The 16,990-nt window shown below is 49.1% G+C and overlaps 1 protein-coding gene across 11 annotated transcripts in view; it reads right to left on the reverse strand.

The window, feature by feature from the left end:
- Positions 1-16,990, reverse strand: part of DNAH10 (dynein axonemal heavy chain 10) — a 154,776-nt gene that overhangs the window by 19,278 nt on the left and 118,508 nt on the right. For all 11 annotated transcript variants that reach the window (XR_002338322.1, XM_021072222.1, XM_021072219.1 and 8 more), the window contains 8 exons: positions 16,157-16,354; positions 15,489-15,650; positions 13,705-13,879; positions 7,168-7,349; positions 5,286-5,422; positions 2,964-3,181; positions 1,399-1,620; positions 1,051-1,198 (listed from right to left, as the gene is read on the reverse strand). Coding sequence is in view for 10 of the 11 variants with exons in the window: in XM_021072222.1 (XP_020927881.1) it covers positions 1,051-1,198; positions 1,399-1,620; positions 2,964-3,181; positions 5,286-5,422; positions 7,168-7,349; positions 13,705-13,879; positions 15,489-15,650; positions 16,157-16,354 (1,442 nt within the window). In the remaining variant the exon portion in view is untranslated. The remainder of the gene's footprint in view (positions 1-1,050; positions 1,199-1,398; positions 1,621-2,963; positions 3,182-5,285; positions 5,423-7,167; positions 7,350-13,704; positions 13,880-15,488; positions 15,651-16,156; positions 16,355-16,990) is intronic.

Raw genomic sequence — 16,990 nt, forward strand, 5'->3', positions numbered from 1 at the left:
CAGACAATCATGAATTTGTCTATCATTTCAGCAAAAAGTAATTGGGCCCCAGCAATTTCACTCAAGAAAATGGAAAACGCCTGCCCGCAAAAAACAAACAAACAAACAAAAACTTCACATGAATGTCCATAGAAGCATTATTCACAACAGCCAAAACGTGGAAACAGCCCAAACGTCCATCAACTGATGTAGATAAAGAGATTGCGGTCCATCCATGCAATGGGCTATTATTTAGCCATGAAGAGGAATGAAGAACTGATAACATGCTACAATATGCACAGATCCAGCCTTTGGAAGCAATGTGATTACTATTTAATACACATCTTTGAGACAAAATGTGTCCCACAGACACTTATGGAGGCCCGTGTTAGATGCTGGCTTCTGCCGAGCCCTGGAATTGACCAAAGTCTTTGAAAATGTTGGGCTTGCCAGGCAGGGAAAATGAATTTTGAAAACATTATGCTAAGTGAAAGAAGCCAGTCGCAAAAGGGTGCATTCTGTACCATCGAAACGCTCCGAACAGGCAAATCTATAGAAATAGAAAATATACTCGAGGTTGTCAGAGGTTGGTGGTGAGGAGACAGGAGGCAAAATGGAAGTTTTGGGGATGTGGTGACGGCTAAAGGATATGACATTGTGGGGGTGATAAAATTGATCCTGGTGATTGTTACACACCTGGGTGTGTAATATACAGTAAAAGCCACTGAACTGTATGCTTCAAATGGGTGGATTTATGGTATGTGAATTACAATCGAGCCCCTCCGCCACCTTCCAAAAAGAAAGTGATCAAGAATCTAAGGCCACCAAGCCCACACTGTATGGGGGGGGGACACAAAGATGAACAAAGCACCCTCTTGGCCCTACATTGCTCACAGCCTATAGGGCAACACAAAGGCAAAGAGCAGTGTCAAGTTCACGGTGCTTCAAGCCACCCCCGAGATTCACCAGGGCAGGTGGGGGCCTGAGAGGCCAGGGAGAGGCGGTGGGCGGTGGGGAAGCAGGGCTGGGCAAGAAGGGGAGGACATGGGGCAGGATGTGCCGGCTCCCTACCCGCAAGTTGTTCTTCTCCTCTTTTCTCTTTATCCAGTTGAGGGCCTGCTGCTGGGGGTCGATGCAGAGGGGGAAGCGGCTGGCCCGGGTGGTGAGGATGCCGTTCTGCACCGAGAGCTCGTCGGGGGGCAGTCCCTGGGAGCCCCACCTGGAGGAGACAGTGACAGGGGCAGTGGGGCCTTTTCTGGCCAAGTTGTGAACCAATAGGGAACCTCTGAGTCTCAGGGCACCGGGTGCTCCCTGCTGTCTCCACGCACCCCCGGCTTTGCACCCCCACCTGGGACTCCTGCCACGCCCCCTGGGGCTCCCCCCACAAGCCGGGTCCTCTGGGCTCAGGGTCCCCCTCACCTGCTGATCTCAACGTCATCCGTGAGCAGGCTCTCCAGCCGGAAGGGCTGGCTCAGGGGGATGGCCCTCTCCAGGATGTCACTCTGCCACACCTGGTGGACCATCTCGTCCCGGAACTCCCAGGTGAATGCACCCTCGTAGCTCAGGAACGCGGCACATAGCAGGCAGTCGCCCAGCAACTTCACGCGCCTGTGCATCAGCTCGTCCAAGTCGTTCAGCCACCTGGTACGGGAGGCAGGGGCTGTCGTAAGCACTTGCCTTCAGGCACAACCCAAAAGAACATTCTAGGCGAACCACCCTGACACAAGGAAACACCTCCTGAGAAATTCTTTCCATCGCCCTGCCTGGCAAACCCCATGTTTTCAAAGACTTGGTTCAATTCCAGGGCTTGGCAGAAACCCAGCATCTAACAGGACCTCTAAATGTCTGTGGGGTGCATTTTGTCTCAAAGATACATAGTAAGTGTTGCCAAACGCTTAATCCAAAGCTTATAAGTGGGCCCAGCAGAGCAGGAGCCCTAGTCCTGCTTGGTGACAAAATTCTACCCAAGATAAAAGAAAGCGGATGTTGCATTTGGCCTCTTCTGGTCAATGGCCAATGTCTTCTGGGTTGTAGACCTATTGAAAATGATTTGTTTCCCACAAGCAGACAGTATTTTCCAGCGTTTTCCATGCCATTTCTACAGGTACCAGGTTAGAAACTGTCATCACATCGAGGGGACCTGTTGCGGCTAAGTGGCCCTCTTGCCCGCAGGAATCAAACAGCTCCATGTACGTAACAGTGAAGCTCAGGACTGAACCACCCACAAGATGCAGCAACTAAGATGATCTCCTCCTTCACACTCACCCAGAAGGGACTTGGTGTGTTAAAGATCCTCAAGAAGCAAACACTCCCAGAACCTAGGGCACCTGGCCAGACGCCACAGCGGGGTGGGGGTGGGGGGGTCTCCCTGTCTCCACGGCTGCACGGCTTCCTCTTAATAGCTACTCAGTTAATAACACTTGATTCCTAATTTTAAATGAATCTATAGGAGTTCCCTGGTGGCCTAGTGGTTAAGGATGCAGTGTTGTCACTGCTGGGGCTCAGGTCACTGCCATGGCATGGGTTCTATCCCTGGTTCAGGAACTTCTGCATGCCTCAGGCATGGCCAAAAATGAAATAAATAAAATGAATCTATATGGATAAGCAATGCGGTCCTGCAGAATAGCACAGGGAACTATATCCAATCACTGCTGGTAGAACATGATGGAAGATAATAAGAGAAAAAGAATGTATACATATGTTTATAACTGGGTCACTTTGCTGTACACCAGAAATTGACAGACCATTGTAAATCAACTGTAATAAAAAATTTTTTAAATAAAATAAAATGAACCTATAAAGTGGCCATTAGCCACCTGAAACATGATAATGGTAAACTCAGAACCTTTTCACAGTTTTCAGATCAAAATGCAGCATAGAACAAAGACTCCACATGGCGAGAAATTCTGCAGATGACGCCCACTCACAAACCACAAAATTGCACTTAGAACCGCTGATCAGGAGGGCTTGTGAACCCAGCTGACCTGACATTCTCAGACCCCAGCCCGGAGATGAGCTTGTCTGCCGCAATCAGCCGTCTCTCCATGATTTCTGCTTCTTCCTGCAGCTTCTGCTTCTCCAGGATGGCCGCCTCGTATTTGGCCCCCAAAGCTTCCAGTTCTTTCTGGATGGCTGCCAACTCATTCTGGATCCTCTCCAGCTCCCGTTTGGTGAGGTAAAAATTCCGCTCCAGCCTGGCCACCTACGTGAAGACAATTCACAGAACGCTGGGGAAAAAGATGGAGTTCCCGTCGTGGCTCAGTGGTTAACGAATCCGAGTAGGAACCATGAGGTTGCGGGTTCGATCCCTGACCTCGATCAGTGGGTTAAGAATCCGGCATTGCCGTGAGCTGTGGTGTAGGTTGCAGACGCAGCTTGGATTCCGAGTTGCTGTGGCTCTGGCTTAGGCCGGCGGCTACAGCTCCAATTAGACCCCTAGCCTGGGAACCTCCATATGCCGTGGGAGCGGCCCAAGACATGGCAAAAAAAAAAAAAAGATGGTCGCGAGGCAAGGCTGATACAGTCACACACCTAGGCTTAGATCCACCTCCAGTCCTGATGCTGTCCACACCCCCTGGGGCCACCATATGTCATCACAAGGCGCACAGCTTCTTTTCTTAGTGACCTCCTCTGTGGTTTGATGCACAAGTCCTATATCCCATTACAAAAAAGATGTCCTGCCTCCAAGTTAGCAGATGGCTTAATTTTCATGTGTACGAAATTTCCAAAATGATGGTTCTAAGTCCAAAACTCAAAAGAATGCTTTGAAGACAATACTGGTCCCACTGTTAGGTTCCAAGTTTTCTGAGTGATAAAACTCTGAGTTATAGAGCAATGTCAAAACATGTCTCCAAAGGATGGACTCAGCCTTATAATTCTCTTTGAATTGTATGTTCTTCATGAAACTTTGGCTCAGTGGTTCTCAACGGGGACTGATTTTGCTCCCCAAGGGACACATGACAATGTCTGGGGATATTTTGGGTTGTTGAAACATGGGGGCAGGCACAATGGCATCTAGTGAGTAGAGGCCAGAGATGCTGCTCAACATTCTAAGGTGCCCAGGACAGGCCCCCCGCCCCCCACCAAGAAGGATCCAATCCAAAATGGCAGTAGATCAAGCTCCCTGGCAGTGCAGCGAGTTAAGGATTTGGCATTGTTACTGCTATGGCTGGAGTCTTTACTGTGGCAGGGGTTCCATCCCTGGCCTAGGAACTTCCGCGTGCTGTGGGCATGATCAAAAAAAAAAAAAAAACAAACCCCAAAAAACAAACCGGCAATAGCACCCAGTTAAGAAGCTCTGCTTTAGCCGAGAATGATATATATATATATATATAATTTTTATGGCCGCACCCTCGGCATATGGAAGTTCCCTGGCCAGGATTGAATCAGAGATGCAGCTGCAGCAACACCAGATCCTTTATTGCACTCAGCTGGGGATTTAACCTGCGTCTCTGCAGCGACTCAAGCCACTGTAGTCAGATTCTTTTCTTTTTTTTCTTTTTTTTTTTTTTTTGTCTTTTTGCCATTTCTTGGGCCGCTCCTGTGGCATATGGAGGTTCCCAGGCTAGGGGTCTAATCGGAGCTGTAGCCACCGGCCTACGCCAGAGCCACAGCAACGCGGGATCCGAGCCGTGTCTGCAACCTACACCACAGCTCACGGCAACGCCGGATCGTTAACCCACTGAGCAAGGGCAGAGACCAAACCCGCAACCTCATGGTTCCTAGTCGGATTCGTTAACCACTGCACCACGACGGGAACTCCTGTAGTCAGATTCTTAACACACTGTCCCACAGTAGGAACTCCCCAATAGTGATTTTTACCCCCTTTCATTTGAGAATCTTTCAGAATTTGGTTCTGCCAGTTCACATTATGTCTAAATAAGAGTCCTAATTCAGAGTTTTCATTTATCGGGGGAAAATGTTTATGCAGTTTTTTTTTTTTTTCTTTTATAGCTGCACCTGCAGCATATGGAAGTTCCCAAGCGAGGGGTTGAATCAGAGCTGCAGCTGCCGGCCTATGCCACAGCCACAGCACACCAGATCCAAGCCACAAGCCACATCTGTGACCTCCACCACAGCTTGTGGCAATGCTGGATCCTTAACCCACTGAGCAAGGCCAGGGATCAAAACCCTATCATCACAGACACTGTGTCTGGTTCTTAACCCACTGAGCCACAACAGGAACTCCAGTACAGTTTAAAACCAGAACCTTGCCAGAATTTTTCCAGTAAAGCTGTGGATACATTAATTTTGACTTCAAAATGGTCTCTTGGCAGAAGTGTGTAGGTATCAAGGGTGGGTAATACCTTGTCTCTTTTGGGCTTGATTTCTCTAAAAACATCACAGTAGCCCATGACAGCTTCAACAAATTTCAGCATCCCCAGGCCTGCCTTGCTCACAGCTTCCATTTCCTCAGTCGTGGTATTAAGAGTCTTCAAGAGGCCTAGAGGTCAAAGACACAGGATTTCGATGAGTGGCGAGCTTCATCTTGGGAGAATAAAATGGAAAATAAATTGCTTATGAACAAAGTATGTGGAACAAGTTCCTTACTCTTTGGTAAATCTGGGAGCAGGATCTGGACCTCTCGCCCATGGACGACAGATAGATCCAACCCCAAATGAGTTTTGTGCAAGTGGATGTTTCAGATGTGAGTGGGCGGCACAGGTTACTGCCCCCAGGACGCAGGTGCCTCCATATGACACCCAGCAGCGCCTGGGGACGCAGGGCATCAGTGGGGACCTCCAACTAGGCACCGAGGTGGCTCAGAGCTGGCAGCTAATTGGGATTCATAGGTCATGAAGAGGCATCATCACCTCCACCACACCCTCACCCTGGCAGTAACTGCACATAAATGGGAAACCATCCAATCAAGATATGGGTAGAGAGAGTTCCCTGTTTTGTTTTTTTTTAATGGGTTATAGATTTTTAAAAATTTTTTATTAAAGTATAGCTGATTTACAATGTTCTGTCAATTTCTGCTGTACAGCAAAGTGACCCATAGTCATATATATATATATATACACACACACACACACTCCTGTTCTCATACTATCTTCCATCATGTTCTATCCTAAGTGATTGGATAGAGTTCCCTGTGCTGTACAGCAGGACCTCATTGCTTATCCATTCTAAATGGAATAGTTGGGTTTTTGTAGTTGCTATCTTTTGCTTTTCGTTTAGTTTGGTTTTTTTATTTTTTTGCTACTTTTTAATTTTTTCAAATGAAAATATAATTGATTCTTTTTGTTTTTAAGTGACTGGAAAAAAAAAAAGCATTGATGATGAAGTTGTGAATGAACCATCAGGATAAACAGGGACACGATGAACTTGTATTGCCTTTGACTAACATCATTCCCACTGGCTAAGCTCTGGGACAGGTCAGGAATCAGGCTCAGAGGGAAGGTGGGCACCTGTAACTGAAGAGAGGGCATGGCTGTGGGTGGCGCCCACTCCTGCTCCTCCTTGCCCATCCCCCAGGCAAGAGGCACAAGGGGAGAAGTCCAGGGTAGACCAGTTCTTGGCACTACCATGCCCCATCAGACAAGAGGGACAGTAGACAGGCCGGGCTGGGCTCCATAAGAAAAGTCATGTTCCCTACTATGGAGAACCAGCGCTGGGGCTGAATCAAACATCCATCGGGCATCTGCTGCCCATCCAGCAACCACCTTCCTTGTTTCATGCAACTATGCTGCCATCTTCCCCGGGGACAACTCATTCCCCCTCTCCCATCAGCAAAGCCAAGGGGACATCATTTGAACACAAGGGGAGAGTCTGCCTGTGACGAGCCCCCTCCTCACTCTCCATCCCTGCCCCAAAGACTGAGACACAGGTTGCAACCTAGCTATTCCTACATCTGGCTACACTTACCTCGGATATTTTTTTTAATGGCCGAACCCAAGGCAAGTGGAAATTCCCAGGCCAGGGACTGAATCTGAGCCACAACCATGACCTATGCTGTAGCTATGGCAATGCCGGATCCTTCAAACCCCTGCACTGGGCCAGGGATCGAACCTGCACCTCTGCAGCGACCTAAGCCACTGCAATCAGATTCTATATATTTTTTGGCTGTGCCTGCAGCATGCAAAAGTTCCAGGGCCAGGGATCAAACTTGTGCCACAGCAGCAACCCGCACCACAGCAGTGACAACGCCAGATCCTTAACCTGCTGAGCCACGAGGGAACTCCTCACCTCGGATATTTTTAACTTGGCCCTGGGTGATGGAATCAAAATCAATCTCCATCAGGGACCTCAGGAAGTTCGGGTCGGACATCATGCCTTTGGCAGTTTTCCAGTTGAGCTCTTTGTACCCCTTCATGATGAGGATGCACTCGCAGACGGTCTGCACCTGCTTCGGGGGCTTAGCAAAGGACCTGGGGAGACACGGAAACACACGTGGGTCAGATGCAGGATGCGGCCAGGATCTGGCCTGAACGAGAGTTATGGATAAAAACGTCTCCATCCAGAGTCATTTATTGGGGGTGATGCTGCTTGGAAACAAAGGAAGCCACGTCCCAACACCGACCGGCTCCTAGAGGTGGGCTTCTCCAAGGGCAGGGACAGGGTTTCCCCTATCAGGTGCCAGACCAGGCTCCTGGAACCTGACCAGCATCGGGAATACAGCAGGGTGTCATTAAGTGCAAACCCAGGCCGCCCCCGAGCATCTGAACTGGTGGGTCAGGGTGGAGCCTGAGAATCTGTGCTTTCGATTACACCCTGGGGTGATCCCTCAGACTCTAAGCGGCAGCCACTGTCATTACTGTCATTAACATCATCACCATCCTATTTTCCGTCAGGACTCAGGTGCTTGGCTAGCCTGTCTGTGTCCACACAGCCCGTGGGGCCTGGGCTCCTTCAGGCTATGGCAATTGATGTCTCCGTCTTTGATGAAGCCAGACTATCACTCTGCTGCTGCAACACACTGACGTCCACACCCTTGGCCCTCCAGGGAACTGGAGGCCCGACAGGAACAGGAGAAGGAACATCAGCATCGGCGCAAAGGCCTGAGAAGGAGCGGGTCACACACTGTACCCCGTGGGGGCACCAGGCTGCCAGCTGCCTGGCCAAGTCCATAGAAGCTACATGAGTGGTACAGACACCATAGCCGTGAAGGTGACAGAATCAGAAGGAAAACACTGAAGGAGCTCCCTGGTGGCTCAGCGGGTTAAGCATCCAGTGTTGTCCCTGCCGTGGCATGGTTTTCATCCCTAGCCTTGGAACTTCCGCATGTCACAGGTGCAGCCAAAAAATATATAAAATTTAAAAAAGAAGAAGAAGGAAAACAATGAAGAAAAGGCAAAAGAAAGGAAGAGAGGAGAGAAGGAGGTAACAGAGCCCCCTCCGGGGCATGGCACAGCCAGGGGAGAGGCCGGGGTGCCCCAGAGGAGGAGAGGGAGGATGGGGGAGAGAGACAGAGACAGAGAACAATCCGACCGCATAGCAGTGTGGAGACTCTCTGAACCCCAAACCCCCACCCCTCCTGGCCCTGGACCCCAACCCACTGGCCTGCAGACGAGGAAGCCACACAGCACAAGGACAAGCCAGGGCAATGACTCCAGCATAAAGCCCAACAATTAAAGTAATGATCCTGAGTCACCAGCGAAAGGTTCAATTATGCCAGCGTTAGGTGCTTATGAAAACGGTGATGCTGTCAACCGTTTTTAAAAGGCTCCCTCAGGGTCGATGAAGGCCAGGCCCAGGCCATGGCTCTCTGAATAATCCGAGGGGGAGAGAACCAGTGAGATATTTTCCAACACAAGATGGAAAAAGCCTCGGGGCAGGGTGGGTCCTGAGCCCTTGGGCAAGTTAGGAATGATCCAGGGTTCTCAGTGTTCCCCATCTATCAAATGGGTTGAGGAGCTGGAACCTTCCATCTCCCCAAACCTTTGAATCTATGAAAATGAAGTTCTCTGGAAGAAAAAAAAAAAACAAAAAAACAAAGGCGTTCCTTGGTGGCTCAGAGGATTAAGGATCTAACATAGTCATTGCTGTGGCTTAGGTTAGATCCCTGGCCTGGGAACCTCTCAATGCCGCAGGCATGGCCAAGAAAAAAAGAAAGAAAGAAATGGGGGAAAAAAGAAAAAGAAAAAGAAGTTCTCTGTTTACAAACCAGTCCCAGGAACCTCGTTTATACAGAATACAGTGCTGTACTGCCAGGTAACTGAGGGGTCCCAAATACTAAGGTCACAAGTCTGAGAAATGAAAACATTTCTGTTTCAAGTGGTTCCTGTCTTTTATCACAAAAGAAACCCAGGCAGAGAGAGAGGGGATGACAGGCTGCCTTCCCTGGAGGAGAATAACCATTACAAACCCCACTCCCCTCCTCCCCTCACTCCACCCCAGACAGTCTGTCTCTGCTTCTCCCTCCAGCCACGCTCCTTCCAGCTCCTGCCGCTAGCCTCCATCCAACATTTCAGTTCAAATGTCGCTTCCTGGGGTTCACCTTTCCTGACTGCCCAGCCCCCAGACAGGGTCAGGTCCCCCGTTGTCCACAGTCATAGCAGTAAAGACCCTCCCCTACTAACCCCCTACCAGGCGATTTTACTGTATATGTGAGATTCCCATGTGCACACCCGAGCCTCCCCCAGACCATGGGCTCCATGCAGCAAAGACCCCCTGCCTGGCTCGCTGCCCCTCAGCCCCAGGGCCAGGGCAGGGTGGGTGGGCGGCAGGCGCTCAGTGACTATTGAATGGAGGAAAGGAAAGAAAGTCACATCGCAGGCCAGTCACAAAGGGAGCCTTTTATACACCAGAGAAACATTCACCTCTAATCTTCATTCCTCCTAATCTTTCTGCCTTAACACTTAATGATTTCTACGAAAGGGATTGAGCATTAGAGAAAGGAAGTGCTATTTAAAGAATTAAAGGATTATGAAGTTGTCAGGACGTTGGTGCTGGCTCATCACCCTTAACATCCAAATGGCCTAAACAAAGCCAGATTGCAATCCTCTAGAGCCAAACTCACATCAAACCCAAGGGAAAACCCCAAAGAGATCAAAGATTTAAACATAAACAGCTAAACAGGAGGAAACCTTGGGGAAGTTATTTTACAGTTTATCAGAGGCAAGGCCTTTTAAGAATGAGGTAATATCCAAAAGCCACAAAATAAGACTCTGCTAAAACCTGCCACATGCGAATAAAAATTTACGTACGGCAAACACAAACACAAACCTCCTAAAGTCAAATGGCTGATGACAAACTGGGAAAATTATCTGCAAGTCGCATCACTGAAAAAGCTAATCTCCCCATTATATAACAAGTCCCTTGGGAGTTCCCTGGTGGCCTAGCAGTTAAGGATTTGGCATTATCACTGCTGTAGCTCAGATTCAATCTCTGGACCAGGAACTTAAGCATGCCATGGGCCTGACGAAAAAAAATTTTTAAAAAAAAGCTCTTGGAAACAGACAAGAAAAAAAAAAGCTAGAGTAACAACAGCAATCCAGCAGATTGCTGGACAAAGTACATAGGGAGTTCACAGAAAATGAAATATACAGGACACTAACACATATTTTTCACATATGAAAAAAAAAGCCAGCCTCACTCATCGTAAGGGAAATGCACACTAAAACTACATCAATACCGTTTTTCTTCTATAAAACAAGCAAAATTCCAACTGTTTAGTAGTGCCCTCTGTTGGTGAGGCTATGAAAAGCAGGCACTCATATGGATGGCCATGGGGCTATAAATTGGTTCCAACTCTGTGGAAGGCACAAGGCAACAGCTTTAGACCTAGCAAATGCACACACCTTTGAACCCAGCAATTCCACTTCTGCAAATGCATCCTTCCCGTGGTCTTTCCCAGGTGCAGAGTGAAGTAAGGCAGGGTTATTCTTTGCTACACTGTTTCTAAAGGCAAAGGACTGGAAATCAGCTAAAACACAAACTGGGAAAATCACAAACTGGGAAACCACAAACTGGGGCTGATGAAATAAAGGATGGCATGGCTCTCCAATGAAATGTGATGGGCTACTTTTCAATATTGAGAAAATTCCCATACAGCAACATGCAAAAGATCTCCAAGGTGTCCAGTAATGTTAAACGAAAAAGCCAAGACCCAGAAAAATATGTACAGTGTATTGCCAAGTACATATATCTTTTTTTTTTTCCGGTCTTTTTAGGGCCGCACTTGCGGCATGTGGAGGTTCCCCAGCTAGAGGTCGAATTGGAGCTGTAGCCACCGGCTTGGGCCACAGCCACAGCAACACTAGATCTGAGCCGTGTCTGCAACTTACATCGCAGTTCAGATTCTTAACCCACTGAGCAAGGCCAGGGATCGAACCGGAATTCTCATAGATACTAGTCAGGCTCATTACTGCAGAGCCACAATGGGAACTCCAACCAACAGTATTTTAAAAGGAAAAAAAAAAGAATATACAGGTATCCCTTTTGCTACAATGCTTAGAATCCAACGTTGGGAACTGAAGAGTCATTAGTGTATCCGGTGGCCTTGAACATGCACAAAAACCCTGAATGGACATATGAGAAATAGATACATGGTATGGGGGAGCAGAGCTACGCTGATGGGGGACAGGTGAGAGGGGGCCTTTCAAAGCATGTCATTGTGATGATGGAACCGTGATCCTGGCTAATGTTTACACGGTACTGACCATGTGCTCAACTCAGTTCTGAGAGCTCTTTACATTTGATCCTCGTAACAAACCTGGTGCTATAAGAACAATTTATTATCACCCACATTTTACTCACCAGGAAACTGCAGCACAGAGAGGTGAGGTGACTTGCCAAAGGTCACACAGCCAATAAAAAGGAAAGCCATGAATGAAAATGTTCCCTGTTCCAATAATGACTTTTTTAGGTGGTAGGCCACTTTCACTTTCTCAGGGGTGAACTGGGCACCCCTCTGACATCTGCGTCAGGGGTGGTAGAGGCACCCTGTCTAACTGCAGGGGACACATAGCAAGCTTTCCATCTTGTCCCACAGAAACCCCCCCTTCCTCCCACCTTGGAGTGTTGAGGGGATGGACTCACAACCCCTCCTTCCAAACACATCCCCCTCAAAAAAATCCTTCTCAACTCTCTACCCTCACAATGTTTTTATGCTGCTGACCTGGGAGCAGTGGCCCAAATCCATATAAGTGGTCGTTGGACATTTCCCTTGAAAATGTGCACGCAGCTGGTCTCTCCCACAGCTCAGCTGCGTATGCATTTCTACTTTGCTGTGGTACACCAGTCTAAACTTCCAACATATACTACTGCAGTTAAAACATCCACCTGGAGCTCCCATTGTGGCTCAGCAGGTTAAGAACCCAACTGGTATCCATGAAGATGTGGGTTTGACCCCTGGCCTCAACCAGTGGGTTAAGGATCTGGCATTGCCATGAACTATGGCATAGGTCACAGATGAAGCTCAAATCTGGTATGGCTGTGGCTGTGGTGTAGGCTGGCAGCTGCAGCTCCCATTTGACCCCTAGCCTGGGAACTTCCATGTGCTGCACATGTGGTCCTAAAAAGAAAAAAAAAAAAAATCCACCCTTAGGGAGTTCCCTGGTAGCCTAGCAGTTAAGGATTTGGCCTTGGCACTGCTGTGGCTTGGATTTGATCCCTGGCCCAGGAAGTTCTGCAGACTATGGGCGTGGCATGAATGAATGAGTGAATGAATGAATGAATAAAATGTCTACCCTCATACCTTCATTGGAATCACACCACAAAATCTCTGAAATCATGACCTCTTGCATCTCCAGATAACCTCCCGAGAGTTACTCAGCCCCTGCCCTGGAACCGGCTGAACCTTCTGTTCCAGTCCACGAGTCTCACCAATGAGCCGACAGCCAGAGCACGGCCTTGGACAAGGGATGCTGCTCAGCCCTTAGGAAAAGAGCGACGCTCAGATGAGCAGCACCATCTCGCCAGGAACACAAAACAGAGAGTCAGCTTGCACCTGGACACAGAAGTCTCTCTCACATGAGACCTGACTATGTGGCCAAAAGGATGGAAACCCGTCAGGAAACGAGGACAAGATGGGGCATGAGGAGAGGAGAGAGCTGAGGTTCCTAGTCCAGGGATAGTGTGAGGGGCCAGTCTGCACAAGGACGGGGGCGGGGTGGGGGGGTGCTGGCAGACAGGACATGGTTTCCTCCTGGATCCGCCCGAGACACTAAGCTTACCAATGAGAACCCTTTACAGCGCCCTAGGGAGGCCATGTCATGGGAGTGAGAAGCTCGCCCACACCCCCTCCAGCAGGCCCCTCTTCCTGACACCAGGAGAGCCCCCCAGTGGTAGGGGATGGAGTCACTTTACAGATTGACTTGCATTATGCCAATAAAGACTCACTCTCCCCACCCTCCAAAGCCCATGTGGCTAGAAATGGATGAGGGCATTTCCCAGGTGCTCTCAGCCTGTGGTACCCCTTGCCCAGCCAGGGCCCTCCTCTTTCAGGACAGACACTTGTGTCACATTCCCATGAAGAAGACCCACTTACACATCTCCTACACAGCACCTTCTGGAACCCAGTCTCCTTCTATCAGTTGGCCTGGGTTCAAGGCCAAGAGGCTGTTCTACCTACTGGTTAGGGAGCGGGGCCTGGGGCAAGTCACCTCACCGCCCTGGCCTGACTTCTTCCCTCATCTGCAAATGAAGATGACAATAATCCCCACCATGGAAAAGGGCTGGGCACAGTGGCCGGCGCAGAAATGCCAAACCACCTTGGTTATTGCAATTACTGTCAGGCATGAGGCTGGTGGCCAGGCACACTTGGAGATGGCAACCTGTTACCTAATCTCGGTCACATCTGATTTGTCCAGCTTCTGCAGCTCCAGCTTGGCGGCTTCCAGGATCGGCATGACCTCGGCAAGGGCTGTTTCAGCCTCCGTCTTCTCCACCGCGATGATCTTGTTTTGCTCCTCTATCTCCATGGCTTTTTCTTCCGCCAGTTTCTTCTTTTCCTCCGCTGTGGATGGAAGGAGGAGGTTGGTGAAATTCCTGGGCAAGGGGCATGGGCAGAATGGACCACTGCTATGGGGCCAAAGCAGCGCAACCCCCAGAGGTGGGTGCTGGGCGTAGGGGGTCAAGTGAGCTTCCTCCAATATGGCGGCCTTGCGTGTTCCCACTGGAAAGGGAATCCCCATGGCACCTGGCATCCCCAACATAGGGACAGCTGCTGCGACTCTGAGCCTCCTTGACTGGCCCACCTGCAACCCACCTGCTCCATCCCACAAGATTGGCCCTGCTTGGCCAGGGTTAGCTGAGGACGCCAGGCTGCCCTCCCCACCCCACTGGCTCTCCAGGATCTCTCTGCCTCTGCATCACCTCTGTTCACCCCGCCCAGCTCAAAAGCCACCCTCTTCAAGGCCACTCTCCATCTCGTCATGCTGTTTGTCGGCTTCATGACACTAATCACAATCTGAAACGTCATCTGATTACTGGTCGTTGATTGGCTCCACTCAAGAAATGTAAGCATCTCCCTGAGGGCTGGTACCCCAGCATTTAGAACAAGGCTTGGCTCAGGGTAGAGGTCGGGGGTTGAACAGTACCCTCCTCAAAATCACGGCTGCCCAGAAACTCAGAACGCCAGCTTCTTTGGAAAGAGGGTCTTTGCAAAAGTAATTAGTTAACACAAGTCATACTGGGTTAGGGTGTGACCAAGAAGGTCAGTGGAAGATAAGGCAGCAGAGAGGGAAGAAGGTCATATGATGATGGAGGCAGAGATTGCAGGCATGGGTCCACAAGCCCAAGACTGCCTGGGATTGTCAGTCACCACCAGAAGCTAGAAGAAGCAACGGGGTTCCTCCCCTAGAGCCTGTGGAGGGAGCAAGGCCCTGCCAAGATCTTCATTTCAGACTTCTAGCCTCTGGAACAGTGAGAACAAATAAATATCTGGTTTGTTTGTTTATTTATGTATGTATCTATTTTCTTCTTAGGGCCACACCTGTCGCATATGGAGGTTCTAAGGCTAGAGGCCAAATTGGAGCTGCAGCTGCCAGGCTACACCACAGCCACAGCAACGTGGGATCTGAGCTGCATCTGCGACCTACGTGGCAGCTTGTGGTAACACCGGATCCTTAACCTACTGAGCAAGGCCAGGGGTTGATGCATCCTCATGGATACTAGTCGGGTTCTTCACCTACTGAGCCACAACAGGAACTCCACAGGCTGGGGTCAATTTAAACCAACTCAGTTCACTAGCTCATTGAGGATGAAGGACAGCTGGTAGCTTGAGCTGTCAATGCTCAAGCTACCAGCTGTGTGGGTCCTGCCTATGATAGGATCCGAGTGCCTATTCCAGGGGGGCTTGATGCTTCTGCAGAAAAAAAGAGCAATGGAAGGGTCAAAAGATGCCAGTTCCCAGAGCTCCCTGGTGGCTCAGTGGGTTAAGGATCTCACATTGTCACTGCTGTGGCTTGGGTTCAATCCTTGGCCTAGGAAATTGTACATGCTGCGGACATAGACAAAACAAACAAACAAACCAGTTCTTACAAGTGGCTTCCCAGGAATGTCCCCCAGTGAAGCCCTGTCCTTTTTTGGGGGATCCCCACCCCCAGAGCTGGCCCTGCACTCACCTATGGCGGTGTTGGTGGCGATCTCCTCCAGCAGGGCCTCGCAGGCAGCTGACTTCTCTGCCAGCACGATCTTCTGCTCGGCCAGCTTCTGGTTCAGCTCATCCAGCTGGATGGTGGCCTCCTTCAGCTTGTCCAGCCCCCCCTCCAGACGCTTGCACTGAGCTGAGGAAAAGCAACACAGGCTTTTACGGTCAAGGGGGCGCTGTTCCCAGCACCCCAAGCAAGTATGCCAGTGCAATGCATCCAGCTTGGGCTCACTGGGGCAAAAATCATTTTCATGAGATGTCAAGCATCCATTGCCATTTTGGGATGGCATCTCCCAAAATGAATATATTTCTGAAAACAGCTCTTCGTTTGGCCAGCAGCCAGAGGCAGCGTATTTATAAATGGCATTTTCCAATAGAGCACAATGCTCTAATGCAATGAAAATTGAGAGCTCGTAAGCGCATGGCCTAACCCAGAAAAATTAAAATAAAACATGCCAGGGCCCTGCCCACACAGACGAACCACTCTTTGAAATGCAAAATCCAAAATATGCTCTGCTTTGCCTCAATCCTGAGTATGCTCCAGCTTGCTAAGAAGCATCTGCTTCAGCAAAAGATCAGCATTTGGATCCTTGCTCGTAAGTAATAACCATTCCTGTTAACTGTCCCATTCTCAGGTCTTACCTATATTATACTGCGTTTTCTCATCCAGCAATTTTGAATATGTGTTAATAAAATCAAGGTAGTTCTTGGGAGTTACGTAGTTGCTGCGTCTCAGTTTCTGTAGAAACTGTTTGCTGAATTCGCCCACCGATTCGTGGACCAAAACAACATGTTCTACCAGATCTTCTATATTTTCGACAGGGATCATCGGATTAGTCCCTGCAGAGGAAGGAATGGAAAAGTGTGGCTCTCAAAGAAAGGAAATGAGCAGTTCCTTAAAAAGTTAACTATGGAATTCCCATGGGACCCAACAAGTCCACTCCTGTGTTCCCAAAAGAACCGAAAAATGGACTTTAGCAGATTCTTGGATGCCAATGTTCATAGTAGCACTACTCACAGTAGCAAAAGTGGAAACCACCCAGGTGTCCACCAAAGGTTGGATGGATAAACAAAACATGGTCTCTCCATGCGTGGAATATTATTCAGCCTTAGAGAAGAAGGAAATTCTGACACATGGCACAACGTGGATAAGCCTGGAAAACGTGCTAAGTAAAAGAAGCCAGACACGAAAGGGCAAATGTTGCATGATCTGACTTACATGAACTATCTATTGACTTACACGAACTATCTAGAATCAGCAAATTCATGGAGACATAATCAGAGGTTACCAGGGGCTGGGGGTGGGAGAACAGAGAAGTGAGTGGTTAATGGGGACAGAGTTTCAGTTTTAAAGACGAGGAAGGTTCTAGAGGTGGATGGTGGTGATGATTGCACAGCATTGTGAATGTAATTAGTGTTAACACTGCACACTTAAAATGGTTAAAATGGAAAATTTTATGTTACATATCTTTTACC

Source organism: Sus scrofa, chromosome 14 (assembly GCF_000003025.6).
Source record: "Sus scrofa isolate TJ Tabasco breed Duroc chromosome 14, Sscrofa11.1, whole genome shotgun sequence".
NCBI lineage: Eukaryota > Metazoa > Chordata > Mammalia > Artiodactyla > Suidae > Sus > Sus scrofa.